At 43.2% G+C, this 20,922-nt stretch overlaps 1 protein-coding gene across 3 annotated transcripts in view; it reads right to left on the bottom strand.

Moving 5' to 3' along the window:
* The window catches only part of VPS53 (VPS53 subunit of GARP complex), a 133,128-nt gene that overhangs the window by 26,706 nt on the left and 85,500 nt on the right, over nt 1-20,922 (bottom strand). For all 3 annotated transcript variants that reach the window (XM_059908274.1, XM_059908273.1, XM_059908275.1), the window contains 4 exons: nt 19,299-19,541; nt 16,196-16,343; nt 10,001-10,083; nt 8,961-9,039 (listed from right to left, as the gene is read on the bottom strand). In XM_059908274.1, the coding sequence (XP_059764257.1) occupies nt 8,961-9,039; nt 10,001-10,083; nt 16,196-16,343; nt 19,299-19,541 (553 nt within the window). The remainder of the gene's footprint in view (nt 1-8,960; nt 9,040-10,000; nt 10,084-16,195; nt 16,344-19,298; nt 19,542-20,922) is intronic.

Raw genomic sequence — 20,922 nt, 5'->3', positions numbered from 1 at the left:
TGACTGGCATTTTCCTGTGAACCTACTGCTTATGATTATGCAGCGAAGAAGGTATTCTTACTCCTGCTTTATAGATGATAAGACAGGCTTGGGGACAATAAGGGACTGGTCTAATGAAGCATAACTGGTAAGTCCGAATGGTTGAGATTGAGATATTGGTCTGACTAACTCCAAAGTCCATGTTCTTTCCACTTTACCATGCTGCTTTCCAAAAGAAGTGTTACCACCTGAAATGAACTTGAAATTCGCTGAGGGATCTGGGGGGCAAGCAAAATCTATGTACAGAATGTGCTTGTCCGCAGTAGATGATGTAGTGGTGGTGATGGTGGTGCAGAGGGGGAGGAAAGGACGACTCTCCTCACCGCTTTGCTCAGGGATACACGTCCCTTAACTCCAGGAGGAAAACCGAGAAGACCCAGGATAGAAAGTGGAGCAAAAAAGGCTCTGAGAAGATATATAGATATAGGGACTTCCCTGGTGGTCCAGTGGGTAAGACTGCACGCTCCCAATGCAGGGGGCCCGGGTTTGATCCCTGATAGGGGAACTAGACCCCACATGCATGCCTCAACTAAGAGTTCGCATGCCGCAACAAAGATCCCACGTGCCACAACTAAGACCCGGAGCAGCCAAAATAACAAAATAAATAAATATTAAAAGAAGATAATATAGGTGTAGATTTTTTTTCCCATTCACTGCTGGGCCAATGGGAAGGTGAATTTGTATAAACTTTCTTTTTTTTAAAAATAAATTTATTTATTTTTATTATTTTATTTTTGGCTGCATTAGGTCTTCCTTGCTGCATGTGGGCTTTCTCTGGTTGCAGCAAAGGGGGGGGGCTACTCTTCGTCGCGGTGCAGGGGCTTCTCATTGCAGTGGCTTCTCTTTGTTTCGGAGCACGGGCTGTAGGCACACAGGCTTCAGTAGCTGTGGCATGCAGGCTCAGTAGTTGTGGCTCACGGGCTCTAGAGCGCAGGCACAGTAGTTGCGGTGCACGGGCTTAGTTGCTCCGCGGCAGGGGGGATCGTCCCAGACCAGGGCTCGAACCCGTGTCCCCTGCATTGGCAGACGGATTCTTAACCGCTGCGCCACCAGGGAAGTTCCTGTATAACCTTTCTTAAAGGCAATTTAAAAATATCTATCAAAAAATCTTAGCATTTTACATAGCTTTAGATCACTGCAATTTCCTTTACGGCAGTTAATCTGAAGTTAATAATTACGAAGGCTCAGAAAACATACACACACACGAACTTTTCCACTGTCATAATGTTTATAAATGTGAAAAACTGGAAATAGCCTAAAAATCCATCAAAAGTGAAATGATCACATACATTTCAAGGGCAACAGATGATAGTACTTAGGATGAAGGAATCTGGAGTCACCAGTCATGAGTTCTAATACTGTCTGTGTAACTTGCTAAGTGAGTGACTTGGGCAAGTGACCAAACTCTCTGAGCCTCAGTTTTCTGAGCCATAAAATTGGGATGATGATAATGTGTATAATCTATACAGTTATTGAAAGACAGCACAGCCAATGCTCGTAACATAGTACCTGGCATGTATTAATTCCATGGTAAATGTTAACTACTGTTACGATTTTAACAGTAAATACTCTGTACTATGCAATACTATGCAATCACTAAAAATATTATAGCTCTAGATCAAATGACACAGAAAACTATTAAAACCTGCTAAATGAGAAAAACAGGTTACATAGTAACTAAAGTATAAACTTATTTCATTTAAAAATATATGCATAAAAAGAAAGACTGAAATATGTCTATTAATCAGAATTATGGGTGATTTAAATTTTCTTCCTTTTAAAAATCTGTAATTTTCTGTAATGAAGGTAATTTGTTTTGGTCATAATGAAAAAAAAAATCTCTTTTACGAAGAAAGAAAGATGTGCTTTGATTATAGGTGGTACATGAAATTGAGGATTTCTTAACCATGGAGCTCTGTGAGCCTCCTGAAACAGATCTACATTTTAATGACAGAGGGAAATGAGAACATATTTGAGGACTGACTGTTCTACCTATTTTGAAATGTCTTTGGGGGATAGTAAGGCGGCCTCCTAAATTAGTACATGTTCATGATCTTGAAACCTAATAGAAATTACATGCCAGACTGTAAGGAAATTTAATTTGTTCAGTTTCTTCTTTCTGGTTTTTTTTTTTTTTTTTTTTTCTTAAAACTACCATTAATGAGCAAAAAGCTAAGTTTGTTTGATTTTGGACAGACTTAGATTCTTTAAATCTAGTGATGTGAGTAGCCCTAGAAAAAAAGACAGAGTGAGGAGAGGACCACAGGACCTTTTAAGGAAGCCGCAGTTTTTTTTTTAAATCCTACTTGTTAAAAAAAAAAATCCTACATAAGGCCATAAGCAGACATACTAATTCCTAAGAATTCACAGAATTTACATTTAAAAGACAGAACTCTTCACATTTCCACCAAAGCACTCCAAACAACTTCCTTTTCAAGAATCAGGAGACTTGGATTTATTTTTGGCTTCACTGTTATAAAGCTATATGGCTTTTTTTATGAAAAAGAAAACCAAGCAACACACACCCCAGAATGACAAGTCATTAGTTTTAGGGAGAAACGTGCAGAGCAGACTGCACTACTTGGGTTGGCTGCTCCACCCGATTTCTCCCCTGTAGGAAAGTCATAGTGTCAGACTGAGAAATGCTGAAGACCAATATCTAACAGGACGCTTGTAAATGCTTGAAGAGCTCATAGTCAAAGTAAGCATGAATGCACACTCGTGTGAACCCAGCAGTACCGGGCACACACTGTCATCATTTCCCCACTTTAAGGCAAGTTACTTAAGCTCATTTTTGCCTCAGTTTCCACGTGTGCCAAAAACACTAACTCTTCCTCTGTAAGTGCGGTGTGGTACAATCCTGCACAAAGGGGAGACCTGAGCCCTGGCTCTGCCACATGTTATCTAAGAAATCTGACAAGCGACCTAACTTCTCTGAGTTTCGGTTCCCTTATCTGTGAAAGAGGGAAGGAATTAACACAGGTACCTTACATATTTGTCAGAACTAGACGAGATAATGCCTTTGGGTGCTGATTCCTGGTAAGCGCTCCGTAGATAACAACTTACTATCATCTCACAGAGCTCATCTAAGAGAATAACGCAATATGGGAGGGGAAAGTGGTCTGAAGGGTAATTTTGACATAACTCATCATCAACACTACTGTAATCTCTAGGTTACAGTTTCAGAGAAACCACTAAACTCTCCTCATATTTCACTTCCTCCATGTGGGCCTGGTCTGTTTAAAGACATTCTTGTGGATTTTCTACCAAACTTTGCCCCTCTGTGTTCTCCTCTCCTTTTCCAGCAGCAGGGCTCTTGCCCACAGCTGGGAAGCTAATAGCTAGATGTGGGCATTTCCTATTTCTGACTTTTCTTCAATCAGCTCCAGGATGCTACTTGTTGAAGAAAGAAGCCCTGCTATTAAGTACCATCCAGGAACATCACATCATCCTCAACAGCACTTGGATGCGCCTGGAGGCTTCTGGGAGTCTGCAATCCTGCCGTTTCCAATAAAGATGCCCAAGTTGCCTAACCTATGTCTACCAGCTCTACCCAGCTAAATCTGTTCAGGAGAGTTACTATCTATGTCTCACTTTGTCACCATTCTTTGGTCAAATGGGTGTCTACAAACTTTTGTTCTTCCTGTCTTTTTTACTTTCAAAGTCATTCATGGAGTACTACAGTTAAACAAGAACTGTGCTGTGCTGTGGAAGTCAAAAAATGAGTAAGACACAGCCCGTGAGTTGTTCAAAGCTTAACAGGGGTGGGACACAGATATAAAAATAATTGTACAACAAAGTAGAGAGTTAGTATAGGTGCCGTGGTGTCTTGAGGGAGAAAAACACTCTGGATGAGACAAAAAATGGTGACATTGCAAAAGACTCAAAACAGCCAAAACAATCTTGAAAAAGAACAAAATTGGAAGACTCATACTTTCTGATTTTAAAGCTTACTACAAATCTATAATAATCAGAACAGTGTGGTGCTGGCATGAGGAAAGACATACAGATCAAGGGAATAGAATTGAGAGTCCAGAAGTAAACCCATGTACTTATGGTCAACTGATTTTTGACAAGAGTCTCAAGACCACCCAATGGGTAAAGAATAAATAGTCTTTTCAACAAATGGTACCGGGACAGTTGGACATCTACATGCAAAGGAATGAAACTGAATCCTTACTTCACACCATATACAAAAATTAACTCAAAATGGATTGAAGACCTAAATGTAAGAGCTAAAACTATAAAATACTTAGAAGAAAATATAGGTGTAAATCTTCATAATTTTGGATTAGATAATGGTATCATAGGTGTAACACCAAAAGCACAAGCACCAAAAGAAAAAATACAAAAATTGGACTTCATCAAAATTTAAAACTTTAGTGCTTCAATGCACATGATCAAGAAAGTAAAAAGACAACACATGGAAATGGAGAAAATATCTGCAATTCATGTATCTGACAAGGAGTCTAGTATCCAGACTATAAAAAGAACTTTCACAACTCAACAACAGAAAGACAATCCAATTTTAAAATGGGCAAAGGAGTTGAACTGACATTTTTTCGAAGAAGATATACAGATGCCCAATAAGCACATGAGGAGCTGCTCAACGTGTCAGTCATCAGGGAAATGCAAATACAAGTTGAAACCACAATGAGATACCACTTCACACCCACTAGAATGGCTATAATTTTTTTTTTTAAGTGTTGATAAGTGTTGATATAGAAAAATGAGAACCTTCACTCATTGCTGGTAGGAATGTAAAACGGTGCAGCTGCTGTGGAAAACAGTTTGGCAGTTCCTCAAACGTCACACGTAGAGCTACCAGATGACCCAGCAGTTCTACTCCTAGGTATGTATACAAGAGAATTGAAAACATATTCACACAGAAACATGTACGTGAATATTCATAGCATCATTCATAATAGTTAAAAAGTGGACTCAATCCAAATGTCCATTGACTGATCAGTGAATAAACCAAATGTGGTTTAACCATATACAAGGGAGTATTATTCAGCCATAGAAAGGAGTGAAGTACTGATACATGCTACCCCATAGATGAACATTGAAAACATTAGGCTAAGTGAAGAAATCCAGTCACAAAAGGCCACATACTGTTTGATTCTATTTATGTGAAATGTCCATAATAGGCAAATCCCTAGAGACAGAAAGTAGATTAGTGACTGTCAGGGAAATGGGGAGTGACTGCTAATGAGTATGGGCTTTCTTTTTCGTGTGATGAAGATGTCCTGGAATTAGATAGTGGTAGTGGTTCCACTGAATTATACATTTTAAAAGGATGAATTTTGTGGTATGTGAATTATACCTCAATTTTCTAAAAGGAGGCAGACATTTGAACTGGATTTTAAAGTGTGAGATAATTGGGCAGACAAGGGTGGAAAGAGAATTCTAGGCAGAAAGAACAGAATGAGAAAAGGTGTGGAAGCCACAAAAAAAGTAATGCATTCAGAGAAAGAAAAGTGGCTCGGAGGCTGGAGTATAGTTATACACACAGAAGTGGCAGAACCAACAAGGGAGTGAAGGGACAAATCATGAAAGCCCAGTATGCTAACCAAGGAGATCATGGGGTGCCTTCAATGAGAATGAGGTCTCCTCGCAGGAGGATGACGTAACTCAGTTGCTTGGCTCAATCCATCTTGCCAAAGAAGCCTCCTTCCCTCAACTCACAATCATCTGACGACACCACTCCACTTTGGCGAGCCCAATGCTCATTTTCTCACCGTTTATAAAATACATTTATTTACAGCATCAATTATCCTAAGTTTTTGCCCCACCAGAATATAAACTCCTTAAGGGCAGCCCTGTTTCCAGTCTTGACTATGCAGGTGCAAGCACATACAGAGTTCTCTGTGGAATTCCAAAGATGTGTAAGGAGATTGGCAATTCTGACAAAGTTCTGAGCTTTCCTAACTTTATAAACCTTTGTTCATATTGTCACTCAGTTCAGAATGCCCTCCTAATCACAAATTTGTTCAAAACTTTGCCATCCTTGGTGGTCTATTTCAAATGCTACTTCCTTAAAAGAAGGCTTTCTTTGCTTCCCCACCTGGATGCGAACTCTCCTCCTTTTTGTTTGTTTGTTTGTTTTGTTTTGTTTTGGCCACGCTGCACGTGCGTGTGGGCACAACATGTGGGATCTTAGTTCTCCAACCAGGGATCGAACCCCGCAGTGGAAGCTCGGAGTCCTAACCACCGGACCGCCAGGGAAGTCCTGAACTCTCCTCCTTTGAGAAGGGTGTATTTTGTACTTCTGGTACTGATTTCCTCATACCTTAACCCCCTCTCATCTCACACATCTCTTACCCCACACTTTCTGGAATCTAAGCACCTTGGAATAAGGTCCACGTCTTTCCCAGCCTTGGGACTCCCAGCACCGTGCTGGGTAGAGTCTGAAATGAACTGTTCAACTAGCAGCAAAAATGATGGAATCTCAGACAGGAATAAGCATTATCACAAAACAAAAGTTTTTAAAAATCCTAGAAGAAACTACACAGAACAGAAGGCAGGCATAAATAACAAAGGGTATTTGTTGAATCGGTTTGTGACCACTTGGCTTGTTTATATCTGGTCATTTTCATCACATGGATTTCATTTTGCTAGAACTCCAGAAGACTCAGACAAAGAGTAACGGCCTCCCAGCTGCTGCCTTCCCACGTCTGTGGTTTTCCTATGATGTAAACAAAAGATTCTGGAGGTATGGTCTCTGTTAGTGATTGCTGGTGGGTCTGGTGGAGAGATGGGTGGTGGGGGCAGTTTGAGGGAAATCCACCTAATGAACTGACAGTTCATATAAGCAACACCTGGAGTGTTAAACCCCCTACAACTGTTATTTTACTGAAAAAAAAATCCACTCTTCCTTTGGTAAATGTAAAAATTCTTTCGCCAGCTGCATTCCAATCTAAAGTGTGTGGCAGTGCAGGAGAGATGGCAGCTGGAACAGATCATGTTCAGGATGTAGGGAGCATTCCCCAGCAGCGAGGGGATAATCAGAGCCCAGAAAACGAATCTTCAGAGTCACGTTCCTTTCAGAAAATGAGTGAGCCTCCGTTTGCCTGCTTGGAGTGTTCTGCTTGTAAACACTCGGATGCTGGAAACACACATCCATATCTGACTGGTGAAAGGAAGGGCCTTTTGAATGGAAACTCTGTGACATCAGCTACTCAGGACTCCCCACTGAGAGTCATAAAACTCCGAAGCTTAAGTTTTGGTCTTAGCCTTATTTTTGTTAAATATTTACAACCTACTACAAAACCAAATTCACAGCAAATGTCTGTTTACACAACCTTGCGGACACGGCCACTCCTCCTGACAAGAGGGTAAGAGGACTAACGTTTATTGGCACCAGGCCAGTCACTCTCCTCGTGCTCCGTCCTCACAATGCTCTGGAAGGCAGATCCCGGCATTTCACATACCGATGAGGTAACTTGGGCCCAGAGAGGTTGTTACTTGCTTAACACGCCCAAAGGAAAAATGAGAAGAGTTAAGTCTGTCTGATTCCGAAGCCAGTGTTCTTTCCACTGTACTCTGCTACTGGTCAGTATGCCCCAGAGAAGTTCTTCCTCTAGAATTTGTAAGAATGCTCCAAGAGTCTACAATTCTAGAATAGGCATTGGCAAACTTTTTCTGTAAAGGGCCAGACTGTTTATATCTTAGGCTTTGCAAGTCATCTAGTCTCAGTTGCAATTACTTAACTCTGCCGTTGTAGCACAAAAGCAGCCATAGATAATATATAAATGAATGAGCGTGGCTGTGTTCCAATAAAACTTTATGTGGCAGTGGACCAGATTTGGCTCACTGGCTGTAGTCTGCCGACCCCTGCTCTAGAAGGTTCAAAGAGTGGGCAACTTCGTGTTATTTGGCTTAGAAATCAATGAAGAATTGCCTATCTCCAACTTAATTAATCAACAAGTATGAGTCTTCTCTATTCTACATGGTCCATGAACTTAAGGAATTGATATTCTTTTAGGAAGAAAAGACACAGGCACGTAAAAGCCAAAGAGCAACATGAAGCTGCACGTGGTAAGCGCCAAAGGAGGGGCCTGGGGACTGAGGGCTGACTGATGGGCCACCAAGATATTAGAAAACCAGGGTCCGCAACCTGATCAAATGATCCTGCACTGGCACGAGAGCGCAGAAAGAGTCGGAAAAACTTCTCAGTGGGCAGGAATGAAAATGAGTCCGAAGTGACTGCCGTAAGCACAAGTTATTCTGGTGAGGCCACACGAAGGGTTTATGGCATGTGTCAGATGCTGATCAAAGGCAACCTCACGGACTTCCCTGGTGGAGCAGTGGTTAAGAATCTGCCTGCCAATGCAGGGGACACGGGTTCGAGCCCTGGTCCGGGAAGATCCCACATGCTGCGGAGCAACTAAGCCCGTGCGCTACAACTACTGAGCCTGTGCTCTAGAGCCTGTGAGCCACAACTACGGAGACCCAGAGCCACAGCTACTGAGCCCTCGTGCCACAACTACTGAAGCCCGCGCACCTACAGCCCGTGCTCCGCGACAAGAGAAGCCACTGCAATGAGAAGCCCGCGCACCGCAACGAAGAGTAGCCCCCACTCGCCGCAACTAGAGAAAGCCCGCACGCAGCAACGAAGACCCAACGCAGCCAAAAATAAATAAATAAATAAATAAAAACGATTAAAAAAAAAAAGTAACCTCTCCTTCAGACTTAGGAAACACACCTGCTCCCCGTCTCATTCTCAAAGGACAGGCAATTGACTTCAGGTTCAGGTGCAAGATCAATTGAGTGCTTTAGGAAACTCCTGGAGGGCTCCGTTCTCCTCCCAACTGGTGCTTTAAGCACTGAAGAGCCTGCAGGAGCTACAGGCAGGGCAGGGAGAAACCACCTGGGGTCACTCTTGGACGTTCAGGAAGAAGCACTTCCTAAAAGCTTACCTTGCTCATGGCTGTCAGGGCGGGGTCACAGGCAGCATCGAGATCCTGAACCAACAGCTGAATGCTGCTGGAGATGACACTGCAAATCAAACACACCACTGTGGGCACAGCTTACAAAAGTGACCTGTGAACGAACGACTGACCGACACAGCCCCTTCCAAATGTTTTAGGCACCTGTGTAAAACTTAGATTCACCATTTCCTCAGAAAAACTTGAGTTTCATTTCAAAAAGGAATGAATGACAAGGAGGAGCGTTTTGGCTCCGCCCTCCTTCTTGCTGTGTGTCCTGGTCTCACTCGGATGTGTTCCTACTCAGTCAGGACACCAGATTCCACGGCTCGTCTCCCCAGTTGCTACATCCAGAATTCCTCTTTGCTACCTCCTCCAAAAGGACCCGTTTGCCCAAAATGTTTAAATCAGATCTTGGGGGGAGGGGGGGAAGTTGAGAGAAAATGACCTAAAAAGAGAATTTGGACTTTTCCTCAGTAAGTGGCTGATGTGAAAGCAGAAGCTTGGCTTTCCCAAATCTCATTTAACCACCAGGACAAAATCCTGCCAGGTAGCACCAAGGCAATAACTGTTTCAAGAAGACTTTACAGGCTGAACTCCTTGGACAGACACTCTTCCACCCCAAATACACTTGCCCTCCCCCGCCCCCCAGTGGCTAAAATCAGGCTGCTCACCCTTTATACCCTTGAAACACTGGAGGTGGGGCTGGCCCTCTGTAGATTTAGCGGGGCAGATAGGAGGCCCTGGACCTGACCTTCCTGCAGGGATGGCCAAGGGGGGGATTTCTTCTCTCTTGTTATTCTAGATAGTGCAACAATAAAGCCCCCATAAGCTAAAAATGATTGTATCTGAGGAGCCAGGATGGGGGGCAGCTGCACCAACTTCTAAGGCTCCTTGGTGGCTGGTGGAGAAAATAATCCTGATCCAACAGAACTTCTCAGGTTCTGTAGTAACCTACGCTGACGGCCTGAGACACGCTGCTCCGTGCAGGGGGGGAAAGGCGGGCCTCGAGCAGGCACGCGAGTACGTACGTGCTGAATGTGTCCATTTCTCCAGTCAGGTTGATTCGTTCAGTCAGACTTACGTCGACCTTCTCCTTGAGTTTCTCTTCCAGCTGTTAGAGAGTAACAGAGAGAACAACATGCTTAATGATTATCGGAAGGAGCAACGTAACAATAACACTTAACATTTACTGAGTGTGAGCATTCCGGTATAATTCCAGGCACTTTTCGTGTATGGACTCATTTAATTCTCACTGCCCTGCAAGGAAGATTCTATCATGATCCTCCTTTGATATATGAGAAGATGGAGGCATGCCCTATGCAGGACAGTGAGTGGCAGGGCCAGGAATCAAACTTCCTCCAGAGCCTGTGTCCTCTGGCCCTGCGCTGTACTTCGTTCTCATGACACACTGACAATTTATACAGATCCCCATTTTTAGGATACTCCCTGCCTCGTGAACTGCCGGCTCACCCACCAACACTGGAAGCCTCCAGTGGTGGGTGGCAATAAAATCAGGTGAAGTATTCCCTGAGCGCTGGGCTGGGCCACCCACCGCGTTAAGGTGTTGAGGGATACCGAAGTAAACAAAGGAAACACAGTCTCTGCCTGCATCGTCCTACAGCCAAGGGGGGAGAAACGATGGCCACGCTCCCAGAAGCCCCGAAGAAAAATACAACTGACCGGGAATTGTAAATGTCTCAAAACATCCCAGGAATTGCTTCACCTAGCATCCCCAAACCTATTTATTACAGGAACTCTAAGAATAATGAATGTTCTGTCTTAGATTTAAAAGTGCCTCTTAGGAATGGGTAAATTAATGTAACCTTTTGGGAAGGCAATTTATTTAAAAGGCAAACATTTAAATATACACACTCTTTCGGCCGGCGATTTCACGTCTAGAAAGATATTTCAATGAGTAATGAGAACAAGGTACGGAGATGCACACGTGTTCTTTGCAGCATTCATGAATTCAACCAATATTTACTGAAAGTCTATTCTGCGCCAGGCTCTGTCATAGCATAAGGGAGTTAGCTGGTGAACAAAAACAGATAAGATCCTCTTCTCATAAAGCTCACATTCTGGTGTCATTTATATTAGTGAAAAACTGGAAACAATCTACACGTTTATAAGGGATTGAGAAGAAAAATTACGGCGCAGGCTCTCAAGGCTTCAACTCTCTAGTGGCCTTTCCCTGTTAACACTGAAAATAAAATCCAAACTTCTATGATTTGGGTCCCTTTAGGGCCTGCATCTTGCTTTCCCCCTTGTCTGCTTGGCTTCAGTTATACCGACCTCTTAAGGTTCTGGAAGACACCGGGTCTTTTCCCCATCAGGGCCTTCACACGTCCTACTTCCTCTCTCCGAAGCACTCTCTGCTCCCCCGTCCTAGCCAGCTCCCTTGCTTTGCCATCCTCCCACCCCACCACTCATCCCTTCCAAGCTCCTCACTTGGCAGTCTCCTTCCCACCCCTCAGGTTTCTGCTTCAATATCACCTCCTCCGGGAGGCCCTCCTTGACTACCCTACCTCAGTAGGCAACTCCCTATCTAGCACTGCAACATCTGTTTCCTTCCTAGTACTTACCACAAAATTGAGGCTACATCTTGCCTTACTTATTTATTTTTTTTTTTATTTTTTATTTTTTTCTTAAGGGTTAATCTGGAGGAAACATTGGAGGAGTTCAGACCAGTTGACCCTTATTTTTATTTATTTATTTATTTATTTATTTATTTATTTATTTATTTATTTATTTATGGCTGTGTTGGGTCTTCGTTTCTGTGCGAGGGCTTCCTCTAGTTGCAGCAAGCGGGGGCCACTCTTCATCACGGTGCGCGGGCCTCTCACTATCGCGGCCTCTCTTGTTGCGGAGCACAGGCTCCAGACGCGCAGGCTCAGTAATTGTGGCTCACGGGCCCAGCCGCTCCACGGCATGTGGGATCTTCCCAGACCAGGGCTCGAACCCGTGTCCCCTGCATTGGCAGGCAGATTCTCAACCACTGCGCCACCAGGGAAGCCCACCTTACTTATTTATTATCTGGCTCCTTTATTAGTTCTAAGTTCCATGACAGTAAGAAATTTGTCTACTCTGTTCACCTCTGAATTAATACCAAATACAGTGCCTGGTACATAATCAGTGCTTCATAAAGATCTCTTGAAGGAGGGAATGGCACACCCCATGCAGGTGTTAAGCGTAAAAGTGTTACAATTAATGAACCGATACTGACACATTATTGGCATTGTTTTTTAAGTATTATTTTTCAATTCTTAATTGCTTGGATTTTCAAGGCTCTTTGGTTTCTCCCTCCATTTCCTTTTGCAACCCCCCGCCCAACCCCCTGTGCTTTTTTCTTAAGGAAACTGGGTTGTTTGCCCCGTAGATTTTCTCATAGTTTGATCTCACTGATTGTATCCACAAGGTACTAATTAGCATGTTCCTCTATCCCTTGTATTTCCTGTGAATTGTAGCTTGATGTAAAAGCTTGATCAGATTCAGATTTTTTTTTTTAAAAGAAAACTCCTTCATGGGAATTCCCTGGCAGTCCAGTGGTTAGGAATCGGTGCTTTCACTGCCATGGCCAGGGTTCAATCCATGGTCGGGGAATGAAGATCCCACAAGTCACACGGCACCGACAAAAAAAAAAAAAAAAGAGGGGCTTCCTTTGTGGCGCAGTGGTTGAGAATCTGCCTGCCAATGCAGGGGACGCGGGTTCGGGCCCTGGTCTGGGAGGATCCCACATGCCGCGGAGCGGCTGGGCCCGTGAGCCACAACTGCTGAGCCTGAGCGTCTGGAGCCTCTGCTCTGCAGCGGGAGAGGCTGCGGTGGTGAGAGGCCCACGCACCGCGATGAGGCGTGGCCCCCGCTCGCCGCAACTGGAGAAAGCCCTCGCACAGAAACGAAGACCCAACACAGCCAACAATAAAAATAATAAATAAATAATAAATAAAAAATTAAAAAAAAAAAAAAGAAAGAAAAAGAGAGTAAAAAAAAAAAGAAAACTCCTTCATGATGGCGCTGTGTACTTCCATCAGATAACATAATGTTTGGTTGTCTCTCTTTTTGTAATGTCAGCAGCCATTGATGGTCAATGCCCAGATCCATTATTCCATTAAGAGGTATAAAAGAATGATATTTGTATTCAATATCTTTTCTTCTTCATTTATGAACTGAAAATCTGCTATAAAGATATACTTCCCATTGTCAGTGATTTGGTTATCCTGAGGTACAAGTCAGATAGGAAAGGCAGGATAAGAACTTTTCCTTTATTTACCAGTATTCAATTCATACCAGTGGTTTCTTAGTATCTTCCAAGGTGATAAATGAATTTTAAAAATCATTATAACCAAATGGATTTAAACATATTTGATGTTTTCAATCGACTGTAGCTAATATTCTCACTGATTCTTGTATGTCTCATCTTTGACCAGTAGAGTTCATTCAGGCTGACTCCTATAATTAGTTTCCTAAGGCTGCCGTAGCAAATTACTACAAACTTGGTGGCTTAAAATGGAAATGTATTCTCTCACAGAAGTCCAAAGGGAAGGGTTGGCAGGGTTGGTTCCCTCTGGGGGCGCTGAAGGAGAAGCTATCCTGTCTGCCTTCTGCCTCCTGGTGGTGGCCGGCAATCCTTGGTGTTCCTTGTCTTATAGACGCATCACTCCAGTCTCCACCTCCATCTTCACATGGCCATCTTCCCTGTGTCTTTGTGTGTTAAATCTCCCTCTCCTTTCCAGGGACATCAGTCATTGGATTTAGGGCTCACCCTAAATGCAAGATGATCTCATTTGAGATCTTTACTTAATTACATCTTCAAAGACCCTATTTCCAAAAAAAGGTCACATTTATAGGCACAAGGGGTTAGGACTTGGACATATCTTTTTGTACAAATAAAAGCCACTACAGGGGCTTCCCTGGTGGCGCAGTGGTTGAGAGTCTGCCTGCTAATGCAGGGGACGTGGGTTCGAGCCCTGGTCTGGGAGGATCCCACATGCCGCGGAGCAACCGGGCCCGTGAGCCACGACTACTGAGCCTGCGCATCTGGAGCCTGTGCTCCGCAACAAGAGAGGCCGCGACAGTGAGAGGCCCGCGCACCGCGATGAAGGGTGGCCCCCGCCTGCCGCAACTAGAGAAAACCCTCGCACAGAAACGAAGAGCCAACACAGCCAAAAATAAATTAATTCATTAATTAATTAAAAAAAAAAAGAGCAGATCTTCCTATTCTGAAGCTGACTGATCCCAAAATTAAATTATCCCATAATTAAAAAAAAAAAAAAAAAAAAAAGACCACTACAGGACTTCCCTGGCAGTCCAATGGTTAAGACCCTGCACTTCCACTGCAGGGGGCACGGGTTCGATCCCTTGTTGGGGAGCTAAGATCCCACATGCTGCACGGTGCAGCCAAAAAAGATGAATTAAAAAAAGGAAAAAAAAAAGCACCACTACAGCTCCTAAGTCCTTCTGAAATGACTCTCATAGTCTTTGATATTTTTCTTGCTTTTTCTATGACATGATGTTCCAGGTTCATCTTGTATAGTTCTCCAGACCTGGAATTAGTCATTTCTCCAGGAATCTCTGGTTCCCTTCAGTGGAAAATGGTATTGACAGATCACAATATAGGTGCCAAGAATGTATTTAATTTTATAATCAGTAAAAACAATTTTCTCTAAATAGCAAAAAACTGGCTACATCTATCATGAGTCATCAAAATGGTCTCTGATCTACTAATATGTCTAGAACTTCTAAGGATCTGCTCTAGAAAAATAATGCAAGACATATTAGATGTTCTTTGTAGGATTACTCATAAAAGCAAAAACTTGAAATAGCATAAACAATTATCAGGGATACTGTTAAATGATTTACGGTATAGCCCCCCTTACTGAAATATTATGTAACCATAACAATGATGACAAGAAAGACGTGACAGAAACAGGAGAAATGCTAATACTGTGACGTTAAAAACAACAAATGGATATGAATGTAAATTAAGTTAATTACAGCATATGAAACTATGTTCATGAAAAAGGATTGAAATGCTCCAAATTGCTGATATGATTATTTGAGGGTGATGGGATTAAGAGTCATTGATTGTATAGTTTCTTTTTTTTTGGTACCATGCCTATTTTACTTTTAAAATACTATATTTATACGTGTATATGTCTTTCTCTTTCCGCACACACACAAAATAGTTAAATAGTATTTCTTCATCCAAGAACTCTGGGACCCCTGCCTTGGAGGTCCTCACAGATATTATCAACCTGCCCGGGAAGTTCTGAGACTAAATGGGTTGCTGTTTCTGGCTCCAAGGCCAAACCTTTACAGGTCATTCCCTGTGTGACTCAGTGTGACCATGTCCCTAAGCAGAGCACACTACTGCATCTGCCTCTGGCTGGCTTAACCTCAACTGTGAAGTTTTGGGGGGGACCCTTCCCATTTGGCCTCTTGTATTCTTGCTCTGGCTCACAGGTGCTCCAAGCTATACTGTCTGAGCTGTCAGTCACGACTGCCTTTCCTATGATCTAGGCATGTAGAAATAATAAACTCCAAAAGGGAGGAACAATAGAACCTTCCCCAGTTATTTTCCTTCTCTTGGCCTTAGGTGAACTCCAGACCGAATGTGGAAAGGAACTTCTAATCCCACATCTAAGGCTGAATGGAAAATTCTTCTGGGTCTTTCTTCTGCTAACGGGAGCTCCAGCAGAGACATCACCCTTTCCTGCTTCCCGGTTCCTGAACGTCAGCATCCAAACAATGGTTATTTGTTTCTGCAGATTGAGAATGCTCCATAAATTTCAGGAGACACATAAAAGCCCAAAGGATTTTCAATGAGCCTGGTAACACTCCTGAGAATGGAATCACTGGTTGTGACTCATCACCACTAAGGCTGGGGCCTACCACCACTACGATTGTCACTGCTTTTAGCACGTGGGAGACAGGGCTACTGACCTATTTTCAAGAGGGCACGTCATGCTCTTTGAGTAGCTTACACAGCTCTGGGGAGGAGACCAGTCATACTTTCTTGCCCAGTCTCCTTTTAACAAGGTCCTTCTGCAAGGGGGCTGCCTGGGCCGTCCCCTGGTTGGACCTCGAGTTTTCCCGTGGGAGACCAGCTGTTCTGCCCAAGGTTGTGTGTGGCCTCGTTGGGGCCCAGACTCTTACCCACTGAGCTAAGTGGCCCAGGCGGTTCAGGAAAAGGAGGAGGTGGTGCAAGGGCAGCCCGGGCGGCTCACCTGCTGCGTGGTGGCCAAGCAGTACTCTGCAGTGCTCAGGATGCTGCAGATGAGGCAGAGCTCCTCCAGGGTGAACTTGGCCACTTCTGAGCCCTCCTTTTCCTTGAGGAGGCTGCTGATGGTCAACCCACCGCCGCTGCTTGTGGTTCTGAGGAAAAGGCATAGGAACTAGTCAGGCCAGCACTCCTCATTTGCTTCCTGACCCGGAAACTGCACGTTGTAAGACAAAGAAACGGGGGAAGGAGAGGCTGGATGTGGCCCAAACAAATCCACACACCATGAGGCCCTTCCCGAGTGACCTGACCTTGACTGTCATTTGTTTAAATTCTCTGACCATCAGAAATAGGAAGAGACGATCCCAACAGCGAGCCAGTCATCAGTCATGTTAACTACGATGACTCTGGTCTGCTGAGCGGCCTCCCTGCTTAGCTTGGAATTTCCTGATCTCTGGAGCTCATTCAGAGTCATGTGTAGCGCGAAAGCTGGTTCCCCAACTGTTTCTCTCAGTTAAGAAAATTCTGCATGGGAGCTTGTCTTTGTGCTTGTGGAGGGGTTCAAAAGTGAATGTTAAGACATGGTTCCTGGCCAAAGGCCTGACTGCCTCAAGAAACAAAAAAGCATGTCATCTCTTCCTACTGATCTAATCATGTGATCACAAAAAATAAAAAAGCAGTTTTTAAAATAACTTCCTGCAGTTATAAATAAAATTTCAACTGTGAGAGTCTATTTTTTAAGAAGACAGAATTCAATGATATTTACCTTAAAAATAAGAGAAATTTTTCCTTTAAAACACACACACACACACACACACACACACACACACACACACACACACACACACAGACACCCTAAACTTCCCAGTCTTATAGGTAATCAAAGATTTGAAAACATCTTAATTTCTAGTACTTATACGGGTGTGAGGACACTGGCTGTCTCTTCCACTACGGGTTAGGAGCATTAAATTGTACAACTTTTTTGGAGGTATATTTCAGGAGCTTAAAAAAATGTTCAGACTCTTTGACCCAGTAGTTCTACTTCTGTTCAAGGATGCTCTTCTGAATGTTATTTAAAATACCAAAATAGTGAACCCAACATAAATGGTCAATTAAGAGAATGATCAATAAGAAATCTCAGAAGTTAGCTGGGTCTTCTGTATGTGGGAACATCATAGCATCATTAAAAGTGTCTTGATGGGGCTTCCCTGGTGGTGCAGTGGTTAAGAACCCGCCTGCCAATGCAGGAGACACGGGTTCGAGCCTTGATCCGGGAAGATCCCACATGCCGCGGAGCGACTAAGCCCGTGCGCCACAACTACTGAGCCTGTGCTCTAGAGCCGGTGAGCCACAACTACTGAAGCCCGTGCGCCTAGAGCCCGTGCTTCGCAACAAGAGAAGCCACCGCAATGAGAAGCCCGCGCACCACAATGAAGGGCAGGCTCCGCTCGCTGCAACTAGAGAAAAGCCCACGCACAGCAACAAAGACCCAACGCAGCCATACATACATACATACATACATACATAAATAAATAAATAAATTTGGAAAAAAAAAGTGTCTTGATGAATATTTTTACTGTGCTGACTGTTCTCTGTTCTTCTCTTCCCTTTTCACCGCTTGGGAGACTGACCTCTGCAGACTTATCACCCAGGCTCCCCAGCCCTCTGGCCTCCTGTTGGTTTCAGCCAACAGCAGAGGCTGTAGGAAGTCGGAGAGGTTGAGGAGAGAGGAGTCAGAGTAACAACTAGCCCTCCTGCTCCCTCTGCTTCAGTGTGGTCCTGGCAGTGACCGTGGCCCCTGTGACTACAGTTTCTGTTGGGCAGCCCTTTGTCCACAGCCCTAGCTCTCAAGTGAGTTTTAAAGTAGTAACAATTACCCACTAGAGTTTGGATGCTTCAGAATCCTCCGTTGGTTCCTTTCACCTGCCCCCATTTCTGTGAACAGTGGCTTTAGTAATAATACCCCAGCTGAGTACCATTTGTTTCCTGCTGTGACACTGACTAATACACATGGCAAAATGCTTGCAGCATGACAAAGCAGCAGGGTATAAAACTATAAGCACTATAGTCCAGTCCCGTTAAACAAATAAACAGAAGCATGCAGTCACACACATTACATATATAAAGAAAGAACAGAAAAATGTGTACTGAAAAGTTAAACCTTTTTTCTCTGGGTGGTGAGTTTTATCTTCATCTTTGTGCTTTTCTGTGTTTTACAAACTTGCAGTATTTTGATCATCAGGATAAAAGTTATCAAAAATTTTAAAACAGTGTTTATCATATTCAAAGAAATTCTCATTTGTAAAACATGTCTGTTACTTCAAATCTCTTGTAGAGCGAAGGGATTTTATTTTTCTTTCCTCCCAATTATGTAAAACTCCTATATATGACACATTTTAGTGACAGTGACAGAAACTAAATTCCAAACTGTTGAATTTAGCTATGGGGGTGATTTATAATTACTGGATTCTGAAGCATTGCTTCAGATCATATTCTATTACAATAGAAATTGCTATATAACCAAAATATCTCTAAAACTCTAGTCGAACAATCCATTTATTTCAAGTAATAAGCTATATAACAATATTTTAATGCCCCGGAATAACAGAGTGAAGTCGCTATAATTAGGAGCTGTGCTATGCAACCACCTTTCCCCAAATCCCACCACATCTTTAACATTAGACTCAACCCAGGAGAGCAAGATACACACACCATAAGAGAGACTTTGGCCTGAATGAAACTGCCCTTGCTGTTCAAAAGTCATTGCTACCACCACCCCACTTCTTTTGCCAAGTACCTATCACTGAATCCATGTAAACTAAGCACATCTATAATGGGACTGACTCTCCTGAGTCCACCGTGGCAGGATCTGACCTATGCTAGTGGCCAGCGTGGCAGCACTGATTTCCTCTGGCGGTCCCGATCAGCTGTGGAATCCCATTTGAGAGGAAACAGTCTAAGACCCCTGGGAACTCCATAAGGGTGTTTTCCTCCCTGATACTCTTGGCAGTTTAGTGAACAGCTTCAGGGTGGATTTCCTTAAAGATTTCCATACTTAGGTATATTCAGAATCTCACTTCTCCGGTCAGATCAGGAAGAACAGGACTCACTTGGGCAGGTTGCCAGAGAGGATTTTCCAGGCGTACTCTCGGAGGTACTTCTGGAAAATAGTGGTCAGGGCGATCATCGGCTCCCCGGTACTGAGCTGCGAGCACTGCACCATACACTTCTTGTAGTAGACAAAGAGGTCGGCACAGCTGGGGAGCACGGCGCCCCCCTCGTCCGTGTTGGGCTTAGGGGGCCCCTGGGCTTTGAAATCGGCCACAAACCGATCTATCAGCTCCCCAAGGTTTCTGGGAGGAAGAAAACATGAAACGTTATTTTATTTCAAGAAAGAGAAAACAAATGTGCTTGACTGCCACGAGGCGATCACTCCTCATGCTTTTTACATTTAAAATTGGACCCGTTTCAGTAAGTCGGACAGAGAAAGACAAATATTAGATGATATCACTTATATGTGGAATCTAGAAAACAATACAAATGAATCTATTTACAAAACAGAAACAGACTTGCAAAAATAGAAAACAAATGGTTACCAAAGGGGTAAAGGGGAGGGGGATAAATTAGGAGTATGGGATTAACAGATACACACTACCATATATGAAACAGATAAGCAACAAGGATTTACTGTGTAACATGGGGAACAATATTCAATATCTTGTAATAACCTATAATGGAAAATGATCTGAAAAAAATAACTGAATCGCTTTGCTATATACCGGAAATTAACACAATACTGTAAATCAATTGTATCTCAATAGAAAATAAATAATTAACTTAAAACATTTTAAAAAACTGGACCCATTTTTATCAATATCAGCATTAACTACCACCACCACTCCTACAATAACAGCAGTGATAAAATTTGGCATTTGTGTGCTGTTTTATACTTTTCAAGGCACTTCATGATCACATTTGACCCCAAACCCCTGGGAGAAAGACAAGGTGTTATTGGACCCTCTAAGAGATGAAAAAAATAAGGCCCAGAAAGTCTGTCACACGATTTAGTGGCAGAGCTGAGCCTAGAATCTACCGCTTAAGTGTGTGCACTGGTCTTACTACCATATTAGTACCAGCTCCCCTTTCCACAAATGAAAACCCTAAATAATGACAGTGTTCATTTTCTGAACACTTATGGTGTACCAGGCACCATGTCAGCTCTTTATAAGAGTCTTTATAAGTGAACTTCACTGAATCTTCACAATAACCTTATGACGCAGGGACCAAAACTATCCTCCTTTTCAAAAAGCGAGGTGCAGAAAATTAAAGGACCTTGTCCAAAGTCATACAGCCAGAGAGTGGAGGAGCCAGGATTAAAAACCAAGCAGCCTGGCTCTAAACCTCATGCTTTTACCCACCCTACCCTACTACCTCCTCAAACACAAAAAGGTTATGATGTCAGCAAATATTTAGATATCATTAACCTAAAGGTACCCAGCAGGCAGACAACTAAACAGAGAGAAACTGTAAAGAAACAGTCTAATGCTTTCTTTCTCTTTTAATGCAGTTTCTTCTTAACAACTTCCAAAATCAAAGGTGTAAGAAATCTTGGGAGGAGAGAAAATACTGAGCAGCTCCAGGCTAGCCCCAGGTCACGGTGGTGATGATGGTTGCAACTTTCTCCCATTTCCCATTCAAACTTCACTGAATTTGCCTCAGTCACGCTGAGTCATC

The sequence above is a fragment of the Balaenoptera ricei genome, chromosome 20 (assembly GCF_028023285.1).
Source record: "Balaenoptera ricei isolate mBalRic1 chromosome 20, mBalRic1.hap2, whole genome shotgun sequence".
Classification (NCBI taxonomy): Eukaryota; Metazoa; Chordata; class Mammalia; order Artiodactyla; family Balaenopteridae; genus Balaenoptera; species Balaenoptera ricei.
This window is presented reverse-complemented; position numbering and strand designations above follow the sequence as displayed.